Source organism: Convolutriloba macropyga, chromosome 13, assembly GCF_964194025.1.
Source record: "Convolutriloba macropyga chromosome 13, txConMacr16.3, whole genome shotgun sequence".
NCBI lineage: Eukaryota > Metazoa > Xenacoelomorpha > Acoela > Convolutidae > Convolutriloba > Convolutriloba macropyga.
The window spans coordinates 47016423-47041799 of NC_134480.1; the positions used below are offsets into that span (position 1 = coordinate 47016423).

The 25377-nt window shown below is 35.0% G+C and overlaps 2 protein-coding genes across 3 annotated transcripts in view; one reads left to right on the top strand and one right to left on the bottom strand.

Annotated features, from left to right (window-relative positions):
- Window positions 1-8045, bottom strand: part of LOC142351824 (uncharacterized) — a 69931-nt gene extending 61886 nt beyond the window's left edge. The window contains exons 1-2 of one of the 2 annotated variants that reach the window (XM_075404030.1): window positions 7896-8045; window positions 2005-2185 (exon numbers count right to left, since the gene is read on the bottom strand). In XM_075404030.1, the coding sequence (XP_075260145.1) occupies window positions 2005-2185; window positions 7896-8028 (314 nt within the window). In that variant the 5' untranslated portion in view covers window positions 8029-8045. The remainder of the gene's footprint in view (window positions 1-2004; window positions 2186-7895) is intronic. The other variant, XM_075404031.1, reaches the window with a different exon arrangement.
- LOC142351826 (uncharacterized) overlaps window positions 1-25377 on the top strand; it is a 46618-nt gene that overhangs the window by 2298 nt on the left and 18943 nt on the right. The gene's annotated exons all lie outside the window — the stretch shown is intronic.

A 25377-nucleotide genomic window follows, 5' to 3' on the forward strand; every position in this document is an offset into this window, starting at 1 on the left:
TAATTGCTTTTAATTAAGACCTGTAAGTTTTTGAGCTCCAGTTTCCTCGAGGAAAATTTTCAGCAAATTGTCTTAGGAGCAATTCAAGCAAAAAATAGAGAACAAACAAATAGCATAAATTGTGTTAAAAAATATTATAATTGATGAGAACCAATTGACGAAAAATAATCCACAAAATGATTCAGCAGATTGTATTTATACTGAACACTGTTTATGAGGCTCAAATAGAGTAAAAACTTGAGTTATTGATGTATGGATGGAAAAAGTTATTTTTATTCCCTAAGAACAATAATCTAGTCCGGGTGTTCTGAATTAAACATCAACACTCGACAATTCAGCTTCATTGAAAACAAACTTCATAATCTCTCATAACTATCATTTCCAATTTTTTTTAGCTTCGAATAAAATAAGTTGTCAAATCGAGTATTTTAACATTGTTTCTTGTTGCTCCGGGAGTTACTGACACCATTGAACATATGAATGCTATCAGAAAAGTGTGTCATTAAAGATACATTATGACTGGTCCTAAGTCAGTAAATGATTTTGACGCACTTTTTCATTTTAATGGCTTACTGATAATTGTGAATTGTTATAGAAGTGAAGATGATTTTTTTCGCTCAATTCAACTAGCCAGTTGTTTGTACCGTTTTATTTTTCAGATTGCAAATTGACTTTGCTTTAAGATCGCAAATGATTTGAAGCAAAGATAGAATCCAAGAGATATGACAAGTACTTAATAATGTCATCTGGAAGAAGTCGACATTTTTCGAGAAGTCGACAAGTTTTTAGTCCCGAACTGTCAAGTATCCTTTCAGTTTGAAAAACTTCCCTTGTGGGTATTATTGGTTAAAACAACTAATCAATACTTGCGGCTGAGAGAGGTAGTAATATAAAGTGGTGCTTTCTTGATTATTATTTTGTTTTACCCCTAGTATCTTCGGAGTCAAATGCGGGTTCAAAGCCTGGTATTTAACCAACTGTTTTTTTACTCCAATTCTTTCAATAAAATTCAATCAGGAGAGATACAACATTTATTGGGTTTAACCAATATAATTATAGCATGAATTTTTAGTATTCAAATATTCCTTCCAATCATGGGAGGAATGAAATTCCTCATAGGTAGCAACATAATGGGCAAACGAACATTACCCAGCCTGGGCTTTAGTAAAACAGAGCCCATGTTAAATTTTGATAAAATTAATCGAATACCAGAAAGTTTCTGCCACTCTTTCTTCACCATGATTATAATTATTTCACTGAAGACAGGAGGAAAATTGGGTTACATTTTTTGTCATGGAAACCACCGGAGTTTTGGATTGATTAATATGCTTTTGGTTTATGAAGTAGAAATAAGCTGGAACTGTGCTTGTGGACTTTTCCACCAACTTTGAGTCAATAAACATTTTCCTACGATGGTTCACACCTTTGGCTCATACTACTGAAGATTTATACTACTGAACAATTATACCTCCAAATTCAGACCATTTTTGCGATTAAGTTTCTCATAATAAGGGAGTGTAAGATGAAAGCAGAGTTTTTTTTCTCAAAAGTGATTTAATTTATGATCCAGATCAAGGCATCAAGGTGACCTCGATTCAAATCACAGTCGGTCGACTCTTTCCACAAAAATAAAAAATTGGAAACAAAAAGCCGAAATTAATGTATCGTAACCTTCACAATCTTCAGTTTTAAAACAAAATAGAGAATAGAAAAATGAAGTGGAAAGCTAAAAAATTATTTATCTGGCAATTTCGATTAACATACAACCCAGACCATGTCAGTGTCATATCAAAACTAGACTTTTTCACTGAAAACTTAGATCACATGTAATGTAATTAACTTGAATCTTGATCATAACACAATTTATTCACGTCGTTTGTCATTATTGCTACTTGTTATTATTAACTAAGTGATGACTAACTTAATAATGATCCACGAGATCGGCAGTTTTATAGTTTTGCCATAAAAGAATCATTTGTCATTATTATTGTACATAATACTAACTAAGCTGGATTTCGTCCATCGATGAGGACCTTGTGGTTGAGTCTGGTGTTGATAGCCTGAGAGAACTCCTTATAGTTGAAGTAGCCATTAGAGGAAGTGTATCTCTCAATTAGACTCCTCCTCTGCTCCTCAGAGAGACTCAGTCCAAGCTCACACTCCAGCAGTGAACAGATCTGAGTGCCTGAACAAAATGATCATTTCAAGTCTATTTTAAACTATCGAAAGTCTCCTTTGATTTCACTAGTTTCTGCTAACACAAACAAACAAATCCAAAGATTCTCAAACCTTCTCTCATGCAATTAAACATAATCAATGTCCCCGGAAAATAATGAGAACTCAAATGTCTCGTATTCTGAAAAAACAATGAGAAAAAACTTCTAAAGTTTTGAAAAATAAAACAGTCCCAAACTGAACAAACTCAAAAACCAAGTTATTATTTTAACTAAAAAATGCACATGCAATAGTAAAACGATAAACGATTCCCACCAAAACGATAAACAAAACAATCGACCTAAATTAGTAAAGCCGCCTCAAAAGTTCAAAATAATTGAACCGGTCCAACAAGAAAAAAACTCTTTTAATTGTTCCGACCCACCTTGGTCGGGGAGGAACGATATACTGAAATTGGTTTTTTTCGTTCAGTCAATTTTCGCCGATCGATCTATCTATGGTAGATAGTTGTGAGTGGTAGCATTAAAAAGACCGTCCACCGTATACTATAGAATTAAAAACATTTTTCAAATTTAATTTTTTTCTACGGAAATATCGAGGTTTAAAGTTTTGTGAATATTAAACTGATTTCCGTTGTTTTTGTTCACACTTGCCGGATTTTTGTTCAAAATTTCTTGTCAATTTTGCTTAAAACTATGTTAAAATTGGTATCAATAGTGATTGGTTGTAGCTTTTACAGACAAATGGGCGTTGCTTAACTGTTTTGTCCGAACTTTTGGTCAGAGTTATATATAACTTTTTTTTTAAATTCAGCCAATTTTTATTAAAAACGCAACAATAATGCTCCTATAGCACAGTTTGTTAAATTTTGTCAGATGTACAAACCTAAAACCTGCTGACACAATATTCTAAAGCTCCAAAGAGGGCCAGATTCACTTCTGCTTTCTTTCAGAGCGTTGTAGATTTGAAAACTGTGTTTTTTTTCTAATTTAACTCGATAATTAACCAAATTGATCATTTTTTGTTATTTTTGACCTTTTTCTGTCAAATACTATATTTCGCTAACAGTTGGTAAAGTTAAATTTTGTTAAACCATGTGCAGCAATAGGAAGGGTAGTTTTGGTCTAAACATGTTTACAAAAAATACTCAAATTTTACATGGAGCTTTCTTTTTGTTTTGTTTTTATTATTTTTGACGTTTTTTTTGTTTCTTTCATGTTACTTAACGTGATTTTATTAATCTATAACAATTCCAAAATATTAATCATTTATTGACAAGTCCAATGTAGTTGCGAATGAGGCCCGAACACATATTAAAAATTCAGTTATGAACACGTGGTTTTTATGGCTTCTACAATGTTTGAATAAATTTGTTTCCGAAATTTTGTTGTTAATTTGTAGTCTTATAATTCTTATGATTTATCCCTTAAAGCGACAGGTTTATTTCGAGTTCTAATGAGCTACATTGAATGCTTATTGTTTTTTAATGATATTTGATTTCAAGAAAAAAAAGAGTGGATTTTGGAGCTTTTTGCCTCATTTTAATCCTTGCTGTCAACTTGTAATTTATTCTTAGCTGAGACGTTACACTTTTATTTTAGTGACCTAAGTAAGTTATCATTGCAACTTTTCGTTAGATTAAAAATTTTTGGCTTTGAGTTTTTTTTTACGTTTGCCCATTTTTGAGAATCTTCCAGATGATGACAGGTCGCATATCACAATAATGGCGTTGAAAGAAAGCGCAATTTATAATATTCTGTCTTGTAACACTAACAAAAGGAAAATAGAAAACAGTTCTCACTGGCTCTTACCGCAGGCCCAATTATACATATTTTTTGATGAGTTAATTGTTGATGATTTTAATGACTTGTACACTTAGTTAGTACTAATTTTTCAAACTTCTGTTGCCAGTATTTGTCGTGATTTTATTAGTCGTAAAACAAATTCGGGATAAGTAATGATGTCAATGGCTTCCCGTGGGGTTAAAAGGGTGATTAAGTGATATGATTTAATGATCTCAGTTGATAGCTAACGGTTTCCATGACTTCGAAATCAAGGTTTTTCAAAAAACATTAGCTTATTTCTTTTAACTTTGCCGTTTTTGTTTTTTTTTCTCCTGGCAGCACGTCTCACTATTTAGTCTCACTAGTGCAGCACGTCCCATAACGTCCCTTTATAGTGAAGTAAAATTTAATTTAATTAAATTAGGTTTTCAGTGTCGATTTTTCTAACTTAGTTCAGTGTTTTTTGTTAATAGTTGTTAATAATTGGTTTTGTTGTCTGCTGGCAAATGGCGTCAGCCCTCTAAAACGGCATTAAGTACTTCTTTTGATTGCTTGAGTTTAAAGCAATTTTATTATTCATACACAAATAATTTTTGAAAAAATACAAATTTTTGAAAGTTTTCTATCTCTTTTTCATTTGCAAGGCAATTAGGTAAAAATACTGGATGAGCTGGGTCGGAACGTGATGAGTTTAAAAGTGGGTGGAGTTTAAAGCAATTTTATTATTCATACGCAATTAAACTTTGAAAAAGACAAATTTTTGAAAGTTTTCTATCTCTTTTTCATTTGGAAGGCAATTAAGTAAAAATATTGGATAGGCTGGGTCGGAACGTGATGTTCGAACGTAAATTACTGAGCCTCCTTGTTACTATAAAGACCAGAAAGTCGGAAAAACAACCTCACTGTTGTTACTATAGCACCGATCAAAAGGAAAATAGTAAAAAGTTGTTCACAATTCAATTTGATTAAAACACTGTTCTGGTAATGTTTAGGAACTCTATTTGAGATTTAGAAAAAGAGCAAATATTCAGAACTATACAGTCAATCTTAAAATTTATGGTTTTAAAACCTCCTGAGTTCCTGTTGTCCCCTAAACAAACAACGGATACAAATACAATTTTTTGAAAATTATATTCAACAAAAATTCGACCAATATTGGTCTCAATGTTCGGCTTTATGCAATAAAAAACTGATAAATCGTGAAAGCATTGATTATCTGATTATCTAGATAATAACAATTAAATACTACAAAAAGAAGTGGAGCGAAGCCCTTAATTGACGACATTACGACGTCTTTTCATCACAATTTTCTCTTTGCTCATTTCAGAGCTAGGATGATCAATTTCTGAATGTTATAGGTCAGCATCACCGTACTCGTATAGTAGAACAGTAACACTTTTTGCAAGTTCTGCACCCGCAGATGTTTCAGTTCATTTTTTACAGAAGCATCCAGCCAACCACGCTTTCAACTAATTCCAATTGCTCGACGCCCAACAAAATTCAGAAATTTTCCATACTTTCCAAAAATGTTTTTATTTTTTTTGTAGTTGTATGACATTCTGGATGATGAAAGATGTTAATGATTTCGAATAAAGGTATAAATGAAATCATCGAAGGATTTCATTTGACAGCCAATGTTTTTCACAACGTTGATTTAAATTGTTTCCAAAAAAACATACGTATTTGTTAACTTCGCCCTTTTTTGTCTACTTGGTTAATTATTCTCAATAAAGACGGGTTCCATATCATTTCCGGTAACATGCAAGTCACTTGGTTTTATTCAGTTTAAATCTGATGCTATTTTGCCATTTCGTTAAGTTTTTTTTAAATGGATAGACATCGAGTTTTGGTAGAAAGTAATGCTTGTTGATTTTGTTTTTGGTCTTGTCTCTTACTCTCTTTCCTGGCAAATCTGATCGGTCCCCTATTGAGTTATTACTTAATTTGTATTGTGGATTGTGCTTAAAGCGATTATTGAAATGGGTATACCAATTATTTTCGAACATTATATGAATTTTTGAAAATCTCTGATTTGGTAGACAATTATGATTTGAAAACCTGATTTGGTAGACAATTAATTCAGCAACGTGGTTGAGAGGGATCGGAACATTATAAGCAAACGCACATTACCGAGCCTCCTTGTTGCGTTAGGAAATGAAACCAAATTTTTCTCTAGTTGATTTAAAACTGCTGTCCCCTAGTTCCCAAAAATTTTAATTTATTCTAAGAACACAAAAATAAAAACAAACTAAAGTCGGACAAATTACTTCCAAACGATTGACAAAACTGTAGCTTTGATACTAACTCGTTTACGCTTATGAAGGTTAGCTTCACTGGATGTATGGGGGCGAAAAACCTGGGTGGGACAAAGTGTAGGGTCCAAAATTGGCCTTAAATAATAAAATTTACCTCTTCAGCAGTTGCAAAGGAATCTATAATAAGAGATTAGTAGAAATTTACGAGCATTGAGCGCACATTTAACGGCCTCGGGATTTGCCAGGTTAAAAGCGTTCAAAAATCAAAAATTGATCATGCAAAAGTTCCATTAGAAAGACTAATTGGACCAAAACCAATTGCTACGAACTTTGATGGAGAGCAATGACTAACGTTTATCAGATCAATTTTAACTACTTTAGTTTTGAAAAGGAAGCATTTCGCAAAAAAGAACATCCAAGATGTGTTTTTTTAAATAAAAACAGCAATAGGGAATATATCGTCAACGTCATATTCACTTGTAAAAACAAAACTTTGGGAAATAAAATGAGAGTTCTGATTTTTAACTTGTTTCGAGTTTACTTTTGGAACTTCACAGTATTAATAAAAATAAAAATTAACGCAAAACAAATATCCTTTATTGTTTTCAAAAAACTACGCTACATTTCTGATGTACTCCTTTCTAAATTTCTGAGTTATTTCGATTTAAAAAAATCTTTTGTTTAAATACGATTTTATTTTTTGATAACCACTGACGAAACAAAAGATTGAGTTTATCCACTGACCATTTAAGGTCGTTTATCTGGTTGTCAGTTTTGGGGTGTTCGTTGAGCTGCTAAACTTCAAGTTCTGTTGAGTAACCAGTTTCTGTTATGTTCTTTTTTTTTAAAAAAGTTTTTTTAAATCAAGTTGACAGTTTGAGATGCACACAATGAACGCAGATTAAACATTCTCCGATAAAAACTGTTACTAGTTGCTGTAGGAAAATTCAAAAAATTACCCAATAGATAACAATTTTGAATGTCTTGAGAGGTATTTTGGAACATTATGTGCCATGCAAGGACTCAAAAGAGCCGTCTCGTTAGATTAAATTACTAATACATCCAGTATGTTTTGCATTATAAATTTGAGATTTCAAGGGATGAGCTTCTAAATTTCAAATTGTGAATGATAATATGGACTGTCCGATTTTTAATGCAGTTGTACTTTCTCTTAAGGTATATAGCCAATTCTTTAAACCTTGCAAAGCTTGGCTTTCACATCAACTTTTTAGTGTTTGATAGCTTAGCGTGCAAATTCATCACAATGAATTGTAATTAGTGCTTGAAATAGATGATTTCAATTTTGAAAGTCGCTTTTGATATCCCTAAAATTAGACAATTGTTCTCAAAATGGCAGTGTTTAGTTTCATAATTTGCTTGTTTACCACAGTACGTTTTTTTTTTTAAAAAAAGAAAGACTTTTTTGAGAGAACTCAAAAAAATTTTCACCGTGAAACGATTAGTCACTCGCACGAGTTCCATTGTTTAAATCTGAGAACTTTATATAATATTATTAGTTTATTAAATATTAATTATATTAATTTAGTACCTATAGACGGAGTAATTCTTTTTATACAAATTAAAGCTTTAGAAAATCAATTTGATCCGAGTTGCTAGCAAAGGCTGACTAGGTTGCTGGAGCAGGCATTTTTTTATGTGATAAGTCATAGACACCTTTTACCTGTCAAATAGTCCGTTTTGAGCCTGTCATTTTTCCTAAACACTTCAAAAAGATTCAACTTCCGCGCTTCTGCCTCAACGGCTATGATTTCTTCACACCTATCGACAAGCTGAGGCATTACTAACTGAAACATAGAAAGAATTAACAATAGTAAGAGTTGATGCTGATTACTTCAACAGTGTTGAGGGAACTCCTCTCATAGGTTCAGAATCAGTAAGGGAAACGTTACTTTGAAAACGAGAGTAAATGTGCGCGTCTTGCGTCACGGAATAAGTTTGCTGATACAAATTAAGATTGGGGAGGATTACAAGATAGAGTTGAAACACAAGCGATACTAAAATTTAAAAATAAATCAAATTGAATTTTGGCATCAAATATTAACCAAATATCAGATATGCAATTTCCTCCAAGTATAACCTTGAAATTTACCAGGCGGTAATGAATCTTTGATAGCTAAAATTATAAGAAAAAGTCAGAACTTAATTCGGTTTCACTTACTGGGTTTGCAATTTATTTAAATAAAAGAGCAGCAGGGAGTTCTACAGAAAAGGAACTCCACAGAACTATAATTTGTTTGCCAATATTAGAATGAGATAAATTAAACGTCAAATCCAAATGACAAAATCTGAAAATATTAATTACATGATTAAAAATTGACAAAAGATAGCTTTTTTTCAGTTCATGAATAGGAAAAACTTTTGAAGCGGCGACATTTTAAAATGGAAGCGCTATAAAGAATATGATCTGATAAAAAAAGTTCTTCAAAAAAATTTCCTGGAGCAAAATTTTTCTCCTATGATAGCCTTCCATGAATCAAAAAGACAGTTTCCATAGAACATTGCAATCGCATGTCTGTGTTAGGGGAGGGAAGTTTTCAGTCCCATTCTGAACGAAAAATACTAGATTTTGTAGAAAATATTTTGATAAACGTGAATTTACTCACTCCGTGCCAGCTATCCAAGAATATTCCGGATCTTTTCCGTTTGTGCCCCCCCAGTACGTTATGCGCCCCCCAGATACAGAGCACGTGCCATTACATAGTAAATCATTATGTAAAGATATGGCACGTGCGTCTGGGGGGTGCAAATAATATGCGCCCACTAAGCTGGGGGGCACAAACGGAAAAGATCCAATATTCCTTCTTTTTTAAAAGTAATGCTTATTTATCTCAGTTTCAGAGAGAAGGCCTGTTTATAGAAACAAATATTAAAGCGGGCTTTTAGCGAGTTCAGGTATCAGCAAAATTTTTGTCTTTGATTAGTAACGAGGATTGCTATAGTAACAGCTCGTCGCTTTAACTGATTGGTTCATTTAAAAATTTTGGAGAAACAGTTTTGAAAGTCTTAAGTATCTACACTGCTCCCCTCAATGTTCTTTACGAATTTTGTATAACAAAACCTGCGTTGTTGTATAAACAAACTGTAGGACGTTGGGCCCACAAAGCACGTTATATTCCACTAATCGGTGGGGAGGGTAGTTAGAATAGATCAGAAGGTGCTAGGACAATAGATCGAAAGACAACAGATCGAAAGCGAAAATTGGGACAATAGATCGAAAATTAATTAATTCAAGCTGCGTATTGGCCAATCAGATTTGAGCGCTCATATATTATACAGCATTTAACATGTTCTATAGTGATATTTTGTTCGGTTGTGATAGATTCATATCAAGTCCCACGGGCCGCTAAGGCATGGCCATGGATCGCGAGGCATGGCCGTAATGTGGTGATTATGTTGCAGCTCGCAAATAATGCTCAATTTGAACCAATAAGAATAAAAATTAGTTTTCGATCTATTGTCCCAATTTTTCTGTTTTCGATCTGTTGTCCTTTCGATCTACTGTCCGGTCACCAGATCAGAAACTATTCATCTTAAAATATTTTTGTTCAATAAATTGGCATGTGTGAACCCGAATTACAAACCAAACGTGAAAAATTAGATGAATCCAAGTTTCATGAGACAAACAGTGGCAATGTGAATAAGCAAAAAGGAACTCTAAAAAAATCAGCATCAGCGTACAAGTAGCACATTAAAAATTGTTAAATTTTGTAGTCTAACAGGTGTAATATGCAGAGAAGGAATTGTCAATCAAAAATTAAATTGATTTAAAGAAACGAATGTTTTCGAGCAATGCGTTCATCGTCAGGTTTAAATATCAAATCAAATCATTTACAAAGTATTTAAACTTTTCTTTGACTCTAATTCTAAGAAATGAGTTAAAAAAAAACAACGATTTTCAAAATTATGTACAATTAATACCACATTTACAACATTTTCTTTACTCTTATTACACTAAAATTTATTCAATCTTCATTCCGGAGTTTTTGAAAATCCCGGGTGTATTGTTTTCTATTCCTGACAAGGAGTTTTTACTTTCATTCTGATCTGTTATTTTTTTATCAAGTGTACCGTTAATACAATTGACTTCAGTTTCTAGATCAGAGTTGCCAGCAATTTAACTTGTAAAGTCCACCCTCCTCGGGTTTTAGTTTGCTTTCGATCTGCAGAAGGAATTGTGTAAATTGTAAGCATAAAAATGAACGATGCCGATTCATTAGAGAAGAGAGAGAAGAAAGAAGTGAATTACGTCTATATAGACAGTATAACAGAACAAAGCGTAAGATACAAAAGCAATATATAAAATCATACAACGTGTAAAGCATAAGAAAAACAAAATGCAATGTACATAGTCGTACGCAGCGTATAAAATCAAAAAGCAAATCATTACAAAGCAAAAGCAAATCATTACAATGCCGATTCATTACTTAGGCCTACAAAGAAACTTTTATTAATCCAGACTTGACGCCTGAACAACGGAAACAAGATTTTCAGCTCCGACAATTGCACGAATGCAGAGCGTCCGACCCGTCAAACAAGTACAAAGTACTAAAGCGTTCATGAAAAGCGTCTCTTAGGAAAAGCGTCTCTTAGCGTTTTTTAAAAAAAGTCTCGTTTTTATTATGTCAAGAAAGAAAAATTTCGATGAGCAACGCAGTATAGAATGCAAGAACCGCTGTGGAGTTTATACTGACGTCCGGGTATACTCCCAAGCTAACTTGGAAAAGTTGCAAAACGAAAACGAAATTTTTGTCTGCGGATTTTGTGCTTTCAAAGAAATTACGGAATTGAAGAAACAACTGGATGCCGTCCAAAATGCAAACGCTAATAAAAAACCCAGCTATGCGAACGTAGTGAACTCATCATCCCCGGCAACGCTTCTCAAAACTATCCAGAATGAAGAGAGAAACCAATCACTGCGTGAAACCAATGTGATTATCACAAATCCTCCTCAGGTCGAAAGTGGAAAATACAATACAGAGTCCGTCAGTAAACTTCTATCCGACATAGGCTGTCAGGTGACTCCGGCAGAGGTGCAAGAAAAAGAGGTTCAAAGACGAGACTCGATAGAAAAGAGAAAAATACTGATCGTCAAGTTCCACGATTGCAAAACAAAGTGGTCGGTTCTAAAAAATGCCCATAAACTCCGTTCATTACCCGCCTACAAAGAAACTTTTATTAATCCAGACTTGACGCCTGAACAACGGAAACAAGATTTTCAGCTCCGACAACAATTGCGCGAATGCAGAGCGTCCGACCCGTCAAACAAGTACAAAATAAACAAGGGCAAAGTTGTAAGGGTCGCCAATAGTTCGGCTACTTCTACTGCAACAGCCATTTGACTACCGGCTCGGAAAACAACAAATTTGCAAATTCTGTTTTGGAATGTAAATGGAGCAATGAAGACACTTTCTGAGCACGACTCGAACTTACAGAGCGATTTTGATTTATTACTTTTAGTTGAAACTAAAAAACTTACACCATTTTCAGTTGACGGGTTTCTTGGTCATTTTTCACCTGCCCGAAAGTTTTCAGTCACTGGTCACCCTTCCGGTGGTATTGCCTTATTTTCTAATACTCGTCTTAAGTGCTCTTCCAAAATTATCATTTCGACCGCCGAAACCCTGTGTGTCAGTTTCCCAAGTCTGCACCTAGCCGTAATTGTAGCGTATTTTCGCCCCCAGACTGATATTGAGGTGATAAACGAGAAAATTGGATCATGCCTTGATGTTATTCCTAACAGTGCAAAAGTTATCTTATCCGGTGATTTTAATTGTCGCCTAGACGGCTCCCACTCTAGAGGATACGATTTAGTCGATTTGTTACAGCCTTACGACTTGGCCCTACTGAATCAACCAGATCGACATACATACTTCTGTCATAATGGTAGAAGCACAATCGACCTGGTATTCGTACAGCATAGTCTCCTGCATAACACGCATATGATTATTGTAGAGCACCCACTTACGCAACATTGTCAACTTCAGCTTGATGTCCCAATAACAACCCTATCTTGTGGTACACGGGGAGAAAAGATCACTAGATTTGATCCCGATTTACTACAATCTCATTTAGAGGCCTTTCCCGACAACGGTGACCCTCAAAGTCAAAATTCACGGTTGGTCGATGCCATTAAACAATCGGCAATACTTCCCCGTAAACGTAAGTCAAAACCTTGGTTCGACTCGGAACTATATGTGATACATAGAAATTTCATTAGTTTACGTCGCTCCAATCACCCTGATACCCATCTCGCAAAACAAAATTACAAACGGATATGTCGGTATAAATTATCTGAATATCGCCGTTATAGAGAGGAACAAATCATCAAAACCGCAGAATCAGATAAAGGAAGCTTTTGGAAAATTATAAAGTCTCGACCTGCATCGCCAAAAATTAATGGTATCTCTATATCTGAGTGGCAACAACACTTTCAAGGTGTACTATACAAAGGTAGGGATGCGGTTATCCCCTTCGATGAAGAACCCTTAGACGATTATGACGATCCATTTTCCATATTGGAGTTACAATCGGTCATCAGTAAGTTGCCAGGCAAACGTGCTCCTGGTAAAGACGGCATTACTTATGACGCCATCAAATTGGCGGATGGTACCCTTCAATCACGTCTTTTAACCTTATTCAACAACATCTTTGTTACTGCTGATATGCCAGATGAATGGCGAGTAAGTCTATTGATGCCCTTATACAAGGGGAAAGGTCCGCTGATGTCACCAGATAGCTATCGAGGTATTGCATTAATTCCCGTTTTGCAAAAGATTTATACCGCTCTGATTTATGACCGCTTAACCGATTGGGAGGAGCAGAAGAAAATTCTACCCGACTGCCAATATGGCTTCAGAAGGAACCGGAGCACTCTGGATGCAACGCGTGAGTTAAAGTCTCATATTCAGTCAGGTATGTCCACCGTGTCTCGTTATTATTGCGTATATGTCGATTTTTGGAAGGCGTTCGATAGTATTGATCGTAGAAAGCTCACTAAGAAGTTGTACGATTTATTCGTCCCAACTAGAATCCTAGATGCCATTACCAGCATCCTATCAGACACACGTGTCCAAATTTGCCAAAGCAATTTCCTTTCGGACGAGATATTAACCGATTCTGGGGTCCCTCAAGGGGACAAGCTCTCCCCCCTCCTCTTTAGCCTTTATATAGCGGATTTAGCCCCTGTTCTGACTAAAACAGGCTGTGACGTTGTCTTCTATGCTGATGATACTGTTATTGGATCGACAGTTATCGACAGGGTCCAGAATGCCCTGGATATACTCTCTGTCTATTGTACTGAAAACGATCTGGAAGTTAACGTCGATAAGACCAAATACATGAAGTTCAGAAATGGCGGTAGTTTGGGCTCCTGCGAACGTCTAACTTATAATAATACCCCACTTGAATACGTCAGCAACTTCACTTATCTTGGTATTGTTCTCTCCACGACCTTTACAATTACGGGTCATCTATCTCATTTAAAGAAAAGATCGATGAAAGCCATCAACTCACTGCGAAACAAGGTAAATTTGCAGAAAACGGGGTTTCAAACTGCCTACAGACTGTTGGATGCGGTCATAAAGCCAGTCGCCACCTATGGAGTAACTGTGTTTGATGGGCCGGATGACGCCATTCTGACCCAAGACCACTGCCGGAGAGTGATCGGCTTGTATTGGAAACGATGGGCACGGATATCCAAGTTCTGGGCAAATACGGACCTTATACATCACCTCTATGATGATGATTTTCTCCATTTACAGTCAGCTAATGAGCCTAATAGACGTCCTATTGCTCTTTTCTACATCAACGGTTTGCATCATCTTTTGTGTATTAGATATGATTGCTATGGCCCACCCGACCCTCTGGACTGTGCCTACAGGCTCTGCGAGGAGCCATTTGTCGAGAAATTTCACCTCCTGTCATGTCCTGCTCTCCCCAACATTCCATTAGTCTCAAGGGTGTTACGCATTTACCATGAAAACTCTGATAACTTGGCCTGTTTTAGTTAAAGTGTGTGTTCTTAATCATAAAATGTATCTACACACGTGCTTTGTAATGATTTGCTTCTGATTTTATACGCCGCGTACGACTATGTACATTGCATCTTGTTTTTCTTATGCTTTACACTTTGTGTGATTTTATTCATTGCTTTTGTATCTTACGCTTTGTTCTGTTATACTGTCTATATAGACGTAATTCACTTCTTTCTCTCTCTTATATTTCAATCATTGTTCAATGAATACCGAAACAGTCCGTTCGAAAAATTCATATCAAGAAACTGAGGAAACAACAAGCTTTTCGTGAATGATTCAAGTACGTATCGCTTTATTTATCGATTATTATTTCGTAAGCAAGGAACTCTTAGAACCTTCTAACGAGATAAAGATCAAAAAGTCATTCTTAACAAAGCAGAAACTGGTTTCTTGCTGCTTTGATCTAAAAAGCAGACAAGATATAGCTGAAAGCAGAAAAAAGCAAATGCGTATATTTGATGTTGAACAATTGAACGAACGAATGAAAAGCGTTCAAAATCCACACGATAACAACGCATTGGACACATCGTATGACGATTTCGCCAAGGCTATTCATGAATCTGCAACCGTGCGGCCTGAGAGAAAATCCTCGAAATGGTTCAAAAGAGAAATGTACTTATTGCATAAGCAGTTGAAAGATGGATACAGACAGACATAAAGCAGATTCTGATAATTTTAAGATGAAAAAAGCCTTTAAGAAATTTTGCAGAGAACAAAATAATGCATGAAATAGATCGCAAAAGTTTCATAATCAGAAAAAGGGAATCGGAAAGGCGAGAATTTCGGAAAATTCTGATATCAAAGAAAACTTTAACAAAAGTTTAAGGAATTACAATTCCTATTTGGGAACCATAATTCGAAGGTCTATTTAAAGCTTAGGGCGAAATATCGGTTAAACTTTTAGACAAGCAAACCTTAGGAAACCATGATTATTGTATTTCAAAGTGGAAATGTACCGGATATTCAAATGATCCAATAACACTGGAAGAAATAACTGAGGAAGTTTTAAAGTTAAAAACTGGTTAAGCAGCAGGAAAAGATGGAAAAACGAACACTTGTATTAAATTAGGTTTTCAGTAAATGCAAAGATACCTATTCCAATTATTTAACACCTGCTTAGCGGAGCATAAAAATACCCCAAATTTGGAAGTTATCAATTATTAAACCACTTCAAAAGCAAAGGGAGCAAAAGAAAACAGAACGAAGTTCATACAGGCATTAGCCTGTTCTGTTGCTTGGACAAACTGTTCTGGATATCATTGACCAGCGTTAGCAAACATGGGTTGTGCGAAGTCAAATTTTACCTTCAAGTCAATATGGTTTCGGACGTAAACTGTCAACAATCGAAGCAATTTCATACTTGAAAAGAGCAGTCAAGCATAAGATAAGCTGCAATGGCAAATACTGTGCCTGCTTCATTGACTACGAAAAAGCTTTCGTAAACACAACTCAATTCCAAAGTGGGAATCACATTTCAATGTCTATTTGAAGCTGAGAGCGATATATTGGATAAATTTTTAGACAAGCAAACCTTAGGAAAACATGATTATTGTATTTCAAAGTGGAAATGTGACGGATATTCAATTGATCCAATTTCACTGGAAGAAATAATTGTCGAAATTTGAAAGTTAAAAACTGGTAAAGCAGCGGGAAAAGATGGAATAACGAACACTAGTATTAAATTAGGTTTTCAGCAAATGCAAAGAAACCTATTATAATTATCTAACACCTGCTTAGCGGAGCATATAATACCCCAAATTTGGAAGTTATTAAATATTAAACCACTCTACAAAAGCAAAGGGAGCAAAAAAACAGATCCAAGTTCATACAGAGGCATTAGCTTTTATTGTTGCATGCACAAACTGTTCCCGAATATCATTGACCAGCGTTTGCGAACATGGGTTGAGCGAAATCAAATTTTACCTTCAAGCACATATGGTTTCCAACGTAAACTCTCAACAATCGACGCAATTTCATACTTGAAGAGAGAAGTCAAGCATAACATAAGCTGCAATGACAAATACTGTGCCTGCTTCATTGACTACGAAAAAAGCTTTTGTAAGCAGTACCCGCTGCTTACAAATCTGATAAAACTGGGGCTCCACGGGAACGTGCTACACGCAATACAATCAGTGCTAAAATACAACTCACAGCAGATCCTTGATGGGGAGTTTTTGTCAAATGAGATTGAACTGAAAACAATAGTAGCCCAAGAAGACAAACTCTCACAACTTTTATTTAGTTTATTTATATGTGACCTATAAATTGAGTTAAAATGCAAAGGACTATATGTTATATTTACGCTGATGACTTAGTAATTGGGAGCCATAACACATAACAAACTACAACAAAGTTTGAATATTCTAAACAGGCAATGTAGCGGGAATTTTTTAATAATCAATCTAATCAAGAGAAAATGCATAAAATTCAGACGAGGTGGCCGCTTAGCTTTTGATAAAATTGTCTACATATCGAAGAGAAAACTTGAACTTACCAACAACTTCTGCCATCTAATTGTAATTTTTTATGCACATTATCCCTCAATCATCACCTAAGATTTATCTGTCAGTAGCTTCAATAAGCAAAAAACTAAATTGGCAAAAAATAAACTTCAACTCAGATCAACAACATTTCAATTCAGGTGTTTTTATAGCTTCAACTCTCACGGACTAGAGACGTACGTCTATGAACTTTTTGAAATTGAAATAAAACAGCGTTATCGAACAATAGAAGCCGTTTTTTGGAAAAGTCGCTGCAGAGTAAGCAAGTGCACATTAACCACAACACTTTTAATTAAGTTGATGTTTCAAGATATACATGGATTAAAAAACTGCCCGCAATAACACAGGAGAAACATTGCCAAGTTCTATGCCATTGGACTGCACAATAAGTTTTGTTGTATGGAAGGTTACTACCAATGGGAGGCAAACCTATTTGTTTGCAGATTTTGCAAAAAAAATTATTAAACGACTATGTTCTTTATTGTAGTCAATATTAAAATTGACATCTTTACAACAGTTTTATAACTCTTGAACAATTAAACTGATTGTTTATTTCTGATTCTCTAAATACTATTGACTATTTGTCAGTTTGATTTGATGGTTAATTCAATCATCTTTTTCTTCTTTTTTTGTCGTCGTTTTTTAAACTTTACTCCTTTACAAAAGTCCTATAAACTCTTGAACGGTAAATTTAATGATCATTTTAAATAACTGTAGATAGTTTCGACAATTTGCAAGTGTGATCTTGTGGGTAAAACTTTAGTTTTATTCTCTTGACTCTGGTTTTTAGCTCAAAATTGCCAAGTTGACTACAATATGTAAAAACCAATTTGTTCTAGAGAAAATATTTAGCAGTTTTGTCTGTCAAAAATGTTCACAGGAGTAGTTATCAAAGTTTAAAAAAATGGCCCGGGAAATTAAGGAAAACTACCGTCAAGTCAATACGTTTTTCGACGTCGCCTATCAAACTCTGTATGCAGCCTTCCAACAAACAGGCAATTAAACCAAAAGTTGCAGAAGGTGAAAGTTTCTAAACAAGTTTTTTTGATTACGAAAAGGCGTTTCATTTTAATGATCGGAAATTGTAGAGATCGTAACACTGCATCATCTTTGATAATTTTGGCTTCAATTGCACCTGTTGCTGGCTTCAAACGCATCTGATGCCTATTCTTTTGATGACAGATTGTCACTTGGATTGTTTTCCGGTCGCCTAAGCCCGTCGGCGCAGCCGCCACCAAAAATATTAACTAAAAACTATCAATTGAATGGGACTCCTTGTAACATTCTTACAAAATTGTCATCAATACGTGATGCACCCTGAAACAGTTCTTAGACGAGGAATCGCTATCGGAAGAAATAAAGCAAAAAACTGGTTTGCTAAAGGAGACAAACTATCACATTCACTTTCAGTACAATTTTTACTGTCAATTTTTACCGCGGTTTTAAAGACGAAGGTTTACAGGTAATTTTCTACACCTACGATCTAGTAATGTGTAGACAGTCACTCACTTTTACAGCAATTTCAAACATCTCAACACCTCAATTTTATCATCTAGACAGCACTTAAACCAGTTAATCATTAAAGCCCATTCGTTGCAAAAATTAATCGAAAACTAAATTTGCGGAAAATTGCAGGCAGAGTGGATACAGGCAGAGACATGCAGCAGATTCCATTTACTTCAAATTGAAAAGATCCTTTGAATAATTTTGCAGAAAAGACAAAATGATGAATGAAATAGATAGTGAAATTTTCCTCATCAGATAAATGGACTCAGAAAGCCGAAAATTTGGGAAAATTCTGAAATCAAAGAATAATTTAAAAGTATCTGGAATTGCAATTCCAAAGTGGGAATCACATTTCAATGTCTATTTGAAGCTGAGAGCGATATCTTGGATAAATTTTTAGACAAGAAAACCTTAGGAAAACATGATTATTGTATTTCAAAGTGGAAATGTGCCGGATATTCAAATGATCCAATTTCACTGGAAGAAATAATTATCGAAGTTTGAAAGTTAAAAACTGGTAAAGCAGCGGGAAAAATGGAATAACGAACACTAGTATTAAATTAGGTTTTCAACAAATGCAAAGATACCTATATCAATTATCTAACACCTGCTTAGCGGAGCATATTATACCCCAAATTTGGAAATTATTAAATGTTAAACCACTCTACAAAAGCAAAGGGAGCAAAAAAAACAGAACCAAGTTCATACAGAGGCATTAGCCTGTTGTGTTGCATGCACAAACTGTTCCCGAATATCATTGACCAGCGTTCGCGAACATGGGTTGAGCGAAATCAATTTTTACCTTTAAGCAAATATGGTTTCGGACGTAAACTCTCAACAATCGACGCAACTTCATTTTTGAAGAGAGAAGTCAAACATAACATAAGCTGCAATGACAAATACTGTGCCTGCTTCATTGACTACAAAAAAAGCTTTTGTAAGCAGTACCCGCTGCTTACAAATCTGATAAAACTGGGGCTCCACGGGAACATGCTACACGCAATACAATCAGTGCTAAAATACAACTCCCAGCAGATCCTTGATGGGGAAATTTTGTCAAATGAGATTGAACTGAAAACAATAGTAGCCCAAGGAGACAAACTCTCACCACTTTTATTTAGTTTATTTATATGTGACCTATAATTTGAGTCAAAATGCAAATGACTATATGTTATATTTACGCTGATGACTTAGTACTTGGGAGCCATAACACATAACACACTACAACAAAGTTTGAATATTCTAAAACAGGCAATGTAGCGGAAATTTTTTGATAATCAATCTAATCAAGAGAAAATGCATAAAATTCAGACGAGGTGGCCGCTGAGCTTTTGATAAAATTGTCTACATATCGAAGAGAGAAGTTGAATTTACCAACAACTTCTGCCATCTAATTGTATTTCTTTATGCACATTATCCCCCAATCATCACCTAAGATTTATCAGTCAGTAGCTTCAATAAGCAAAAAACTAAATCTGCAAAAAGTCAACTTCAACTCAGCTCGACAACATTTCAATTGAGTTGTTTTTATAGCTTCAACTCTTACGGACTAGAGACGTACGTCTATGAACTTTTTGAAATTGAAATAAAACAGCGTTATCGAACTATAGAAGCCGTTTTCTGGAAAAGTCGCTGCAGAGTAAGCAAGTGCACATTAACCACAACACTTTTAAATAAGTTGATGTTTCAAGATATACATGGATTAAAAAACTGCCCGCAATAACACAGGAGAAACATTGCCAAGTTCTATGCCATTGGACTGCACAATAAGTTTTGTTGTATGGAAGGTTACTACCAATGGGAGACAAACCTATTTTTTTGCAGATTTTGCGAAAAAAAATTTATCAAATGACTATGTTCTTTAATGTAGTCAATATTAAAATTGACATTTTTACAACAGTTCTATAACTCTTGAACAATTAAACTGATTGTTTATTTCTAATTCTCTAAAATTTTTTTTGACTATTTGTCAGTTTGATTTGATGGTTTATTTAATCATCTTTTTCTTCTTTTATTGTCGTCATTTTTTGAACTTTATTCCTTTACAAAAGTTCTATAAACTCTTGAACGAAAAATTTAATGATCATTTTTGATAACGGTAGATAGTTTCGACAATTTGCAAGTGTGATCTTGTGGGTAAAACTTTAGTTTAACTCTCTTGACTCTGGTTTTTAGCTCAAAATTGCCAAGTTGACTACAATATGTAAAAACCAATTTGTTATGGAGAAAATATTTAGCAGTTTTGTCTGTCAAAAATTTTCACAGGATTAGTTATCAAAGTTTAAAAAAATGGCCGGGAAACTAAGGAAAACTACCGTTAAGTCAACCCGTTTTTCGACGTCGCCTATTAAACTCATCGCTGCCCTCCATCAAACAGGCAATTAAACCAAAAGTTGCAGAAAGTGAAAATTTCTAAACAAGCTTTTTTGATTACGAAAAGCGTTTAATTTTAATGATCGGAATTTGTTGAGATCGTAACAGTGCATTACTTTTGATAATTTTGGCTTCAATTGCCCCTGTTGCTGGCTTCAAACGCATCTGATGCCTATTCTTTTGATGACAGATTGTCACTTGGATTTTTTTCTGGTCGCCTAAGCCCCTCGGCGCAGCCATCACCAAAACTGCTAACGGCTAATAACGATCAATTGAATGAGATTCCTTGTAACAATTTTTTATCAAAATTCTAACAAAATTGCCATCAGTACGTGATGCACCCTGAAACAATTCTTAGATGAGGAATCGCTCTCCGAAGAAATAAAGCAACAAACTGGCCTTGCTAAAGAAGACAAACTATCACATTCACTTTTCAGTACAATTTTTTACTGCCAATTTTTACCTCGAGTTTAAAGACGAAGGTTTACAGGTAATTTTCTACACCGACAATCTAGTAATGTGTAGCGACAGTCACTCATTTTTACAGCAACTTCTAACATCTCAACATCTCAATTTTATCATCTAAACACCACTTAAACCAGTTAATCATTAAAGCCCATCCGTTGCAAATTTTAATCAAAAACTAAATCTGCGGAAAACCAACTTCATGTCTGCAAGTCATCGGTTCAGTTCAATTGTGTTTCCCGTGTCACTCTATGGCCTCAACTTCTAGACCGACGACCTATGTCTAATAGAGATAAAAAACACAACCACAAAGTTGAATGATTTTTTTTGATAATTCGATGCGGAGTAAGTAAATACACTTCGACAAAATTTGTTCTTCCAAAAAAATGTTTTTTGTTCAGCAAGAGCTGAAAGACTGTTCCCCAAACACAGAATAGTGTATTATGGAGGTATTATAGAAACTGTGTGCGCAAAGATTTTCCACAAGTAGGAGAAATACTTGTGCGTGTGGAGACTTTTTGGCAAAACCGTTTCATCAGATGACCACAAACTTTTGGGGCTCGATTTCAAAGTTGACACCACTTCGAAAGTCTTACAAGTGAATGAACACAGATTGAATGAAACAACCACACCCTGTAAGCAGTTGACATTGTGAATACCATTTGAAAATTGGTCATTTCCATTTAGCGTTCAAGTTAATCTTCTTCTTCCAAATATAAACTAGTTTGAAAACTCATAACAAGTCGTAACACCGCATTACCTTTGTTGTTTTTGGCTTCAAATATCGATATTTTTGGTTTCCTGAAACCCGTCGGCACGGCCATCACCAAAACTGGTAACGGGTAACAATTGAAATGGGACTTCATGGAAACATTCTTACAACATTGCCATCAGTTCGTGGGTGCATCCTGCAACAAGTCTTAGATGTGGAATCGCTATCGGAAGAAAAAAGGAAATAAACAGCTGTTGCGCAACGAGACAAAATGGCACCTTTGCTTTATAGTTTTGATTGCTGATATGTGATTACGAAATGGAACATGATGATTTAAAGGTAATTGTTTACGCCAATGATCTATTACTTGGTAGCGGCAGTCATTCATAATGACAGAAAATTTTAAATAAAACCAAGTTTTACTGTGCTAGAAAAGACATGAATATTAATCATGACGAATTTTCAAAGGTTATTCAAGAATCAGCAACCGTCGGCCTGAAAGAAGTTCACCGAAGTAGTTCAAAAGAAAACTTTCCTTGTTGCATAAGCAGCTGAAGGCTGGATACAGGCAGAGACATGCTTCCATTTACATCAAATTAAAAAGATCCTTTAAAAAACTTTACAGAAAACACGAAATGATGAATGAAATAGATAGTGAAGTTTTCCTCATCAGAAAAATGGGCACAGAAAGGCGAAAATATGGGAAAATTCTGAATTCAAAGAAAATTGTAAAAGTATCCGGAATTGCAATTCCAACGTGGGAATCATATTTCAATGTCTATTTAAAGCTGAGAGCGATATATTTGATAAAATTGTAGACAAGCAAACCTTAGGAAACCATGATTATTGTATTTCAAAGTAGAAATGTACCGGATATTCAAATGATCCAATAACACTGGAAGAAATAATTGAGGAAGTTAAAAACTTGTAAAGCAGGGGGAAAAGATGGAATAACGAACACTTATATTAAATTAGGTTTTCAACAAATGCAAAGATACCTATTCCAATTATTTAACACCTGCTTAGCGGAGCATAAATTACCCCGAATTTGGAAGTTATCAAATATTAAACCACTCTACAAAAGCAAAGGGAGCAAAAAAGCAGAACCAAGTTCATACAGAGGCATTCGCATGTTGTGGTGCATGCACAAACTGTTCCCGAATATCATTGATCAGTGTTTGCGAACATGGGTTGAGCGAAATCAAATTTTACCATCAAGCCAATATGGTTTCGGACGTAAACTGTCAACAATCGATGCAGTTTCATACTTGAAAAGAGCAGTCAAGCATAACACAAGCTGCAATGGCAAATACTGTGCCTGCTTCATTGACCACGAAAAAGTTTTCGTAAACAGTACCTGCTGCCTATAAAGCTGATAAAATTGGGGCTCAAGGGAACATGCTACACAAAATACAATCAGCGCTAAAATACAACTTCCAGTAGATCCCTGATGGGGAGTTCTCGTCAACTGAGATTGAACTGAAGACGAAGACAGTAGTAGCCGAAGGAGACAAACTCTCACCACTTTTATTTAGTTTATTTACAGCTGACTTGTTTTTTGATTTGAAATGCAAGGGGCTATATGTTAAATTTTACGCCAATGACTGAAAAAGGTCTTATCGGAATAGTACATGAGTATCGTTTAAAACACTCCAAAATTTAGAGCAATCATTTCCAGGTAACCAAGTTTCACTTAGTCCAATATTTTTGTTTTCCTCAAAATCCTGGAGGACACATTTCAATGAGATTTTTCCGGAAAAAACTTTTGCATTCAAGTTCAAAATTTTTTTGTTTTTAGTTTAAACTTTTTTTGTTATTGCGAAAACAGATTTGTAAGAAACTGTTGGTCTTGCATTTAACTCCACGTCACCACATAGCAAAAGAACAATCGCAATCAATTTTTCCAGAGTCAATTTGTGTTGATTCTAGTTAATCCATGACACTATATTCACAAACAATATCATTTTTTGTATCGCAGTTATGGTAATATACAAGAGCATCAAGCATGTTGGCAGGAAAAGGAAGGCCATATCCAAAAATAACATTTTGTTAGCCATATAATTTTTAAAAGAACTAAATGCATCATTTTCGCTGGTCTATTGTGTTTGTCTATTCTGTTTCGTTTTATTGATATGACACTGTTGCTTATTTCCACATTTAAATTTATTAAGTTGTTTCGAAGAGACTTTACAATAGCCTTAACACAGTTTTCGGAAAGATGGAGGCCATCTGTGAGATTATAGTCAAGGTTTTTGTGAAACTCGACATCGATAACTAAAATGAACTCAAATGAATCCGTGTAAGTTTAATGTGGGATAGGTCCTTCACATTGGAAACTTAACTGCATAGTGAAACTAAAGTTCCGGATTTTATTGACACCAACGTTACTCTCTTTTCTAAAGGCACCAAGCGGTAATAAAATGCAGATTGTTTTTGTCTCTGGTGTGAATTTGTAAGCAGATGTATATATAGGTTTGGCGCATGCCATAATTGATTCTTCAATGTCAAAAATAGCCGATAGACAATCAAGGACTCCAATTCGAATTGTTACCAGTTTCACTTTTTTTGCTCTGGTGTTTACAGTTCTCTCAAACAGTCCTGAGATCCTATGACCCCTGAAGATTCTTGCTAGCAAATTTGGTCCATTTTGCCTTCCGTCAATTCTGTTGGTAATTGAATCTGCGATTACTCTTGCCTCTGTAGTGCCGTCCTTTGGGATAGATAAATGTTGCCTATAGACATCGATTGTGCTGGCTTTTTGTGTTGGGCCAACATTATCTGATGAATCTTTGATTTGATCAGCGTATGTTGTTATTTGTCCGCTGATATGCTTTGCTATGCTTGATATTGCTGTTCGGGTCAACAGGACTTCCTTTTTTGGTTGTCTAAACCCTTAGTGCGGCAATATTGAAAACAAGCATTGGCTACCAACAATTAACTCAGCCTCACCATTATAGTTCCTTTCTAGTAGTCATATGTCGTACAGTTTTGAAGTTTAGTGCATAAAAGAAACAAGCGATCCAAACGAGCTATTGTCCAGAAATTTGCTGATATCGGGAGTGCTATGAAGCAATACTCATCCAAAGCATATTTAATAAGAGCTATGCTATTGAAACCGTTGACTCGTATTAGGATCATAGTATAATTACTAACAAGAAACTCAAATTGACTAAACTTTTTTAAACCAAAGTTGTGTCTTCTAGACTAGCTCTTCATTGTCCTAAGAGTTCTCTTCCGTTCAATATTTTTAACAGTTTCAAACACATTGTTTTGTTGTTTTTTTTTATCGAGCCTATTCTATGGAAAACGGATACGGCACGATATAAATGATAACTGATTGATGATGAAGTTCGATGGTTTTCAAGCATGTTGCTTTAGACGAATATTTGGCAACATTTTCTCGTATGTCGTGTTAATTCGGAGGAATTTTTTTATTCATATTTTTTCACCTGCAGCTCTTGCACCTCACAGTACATTTTCCAACTTCTCGGGGGAAAGTGTGATGCTGATGTTTGGAAGTACTTTGAAATAACTCAACAAATGGCTAATTTT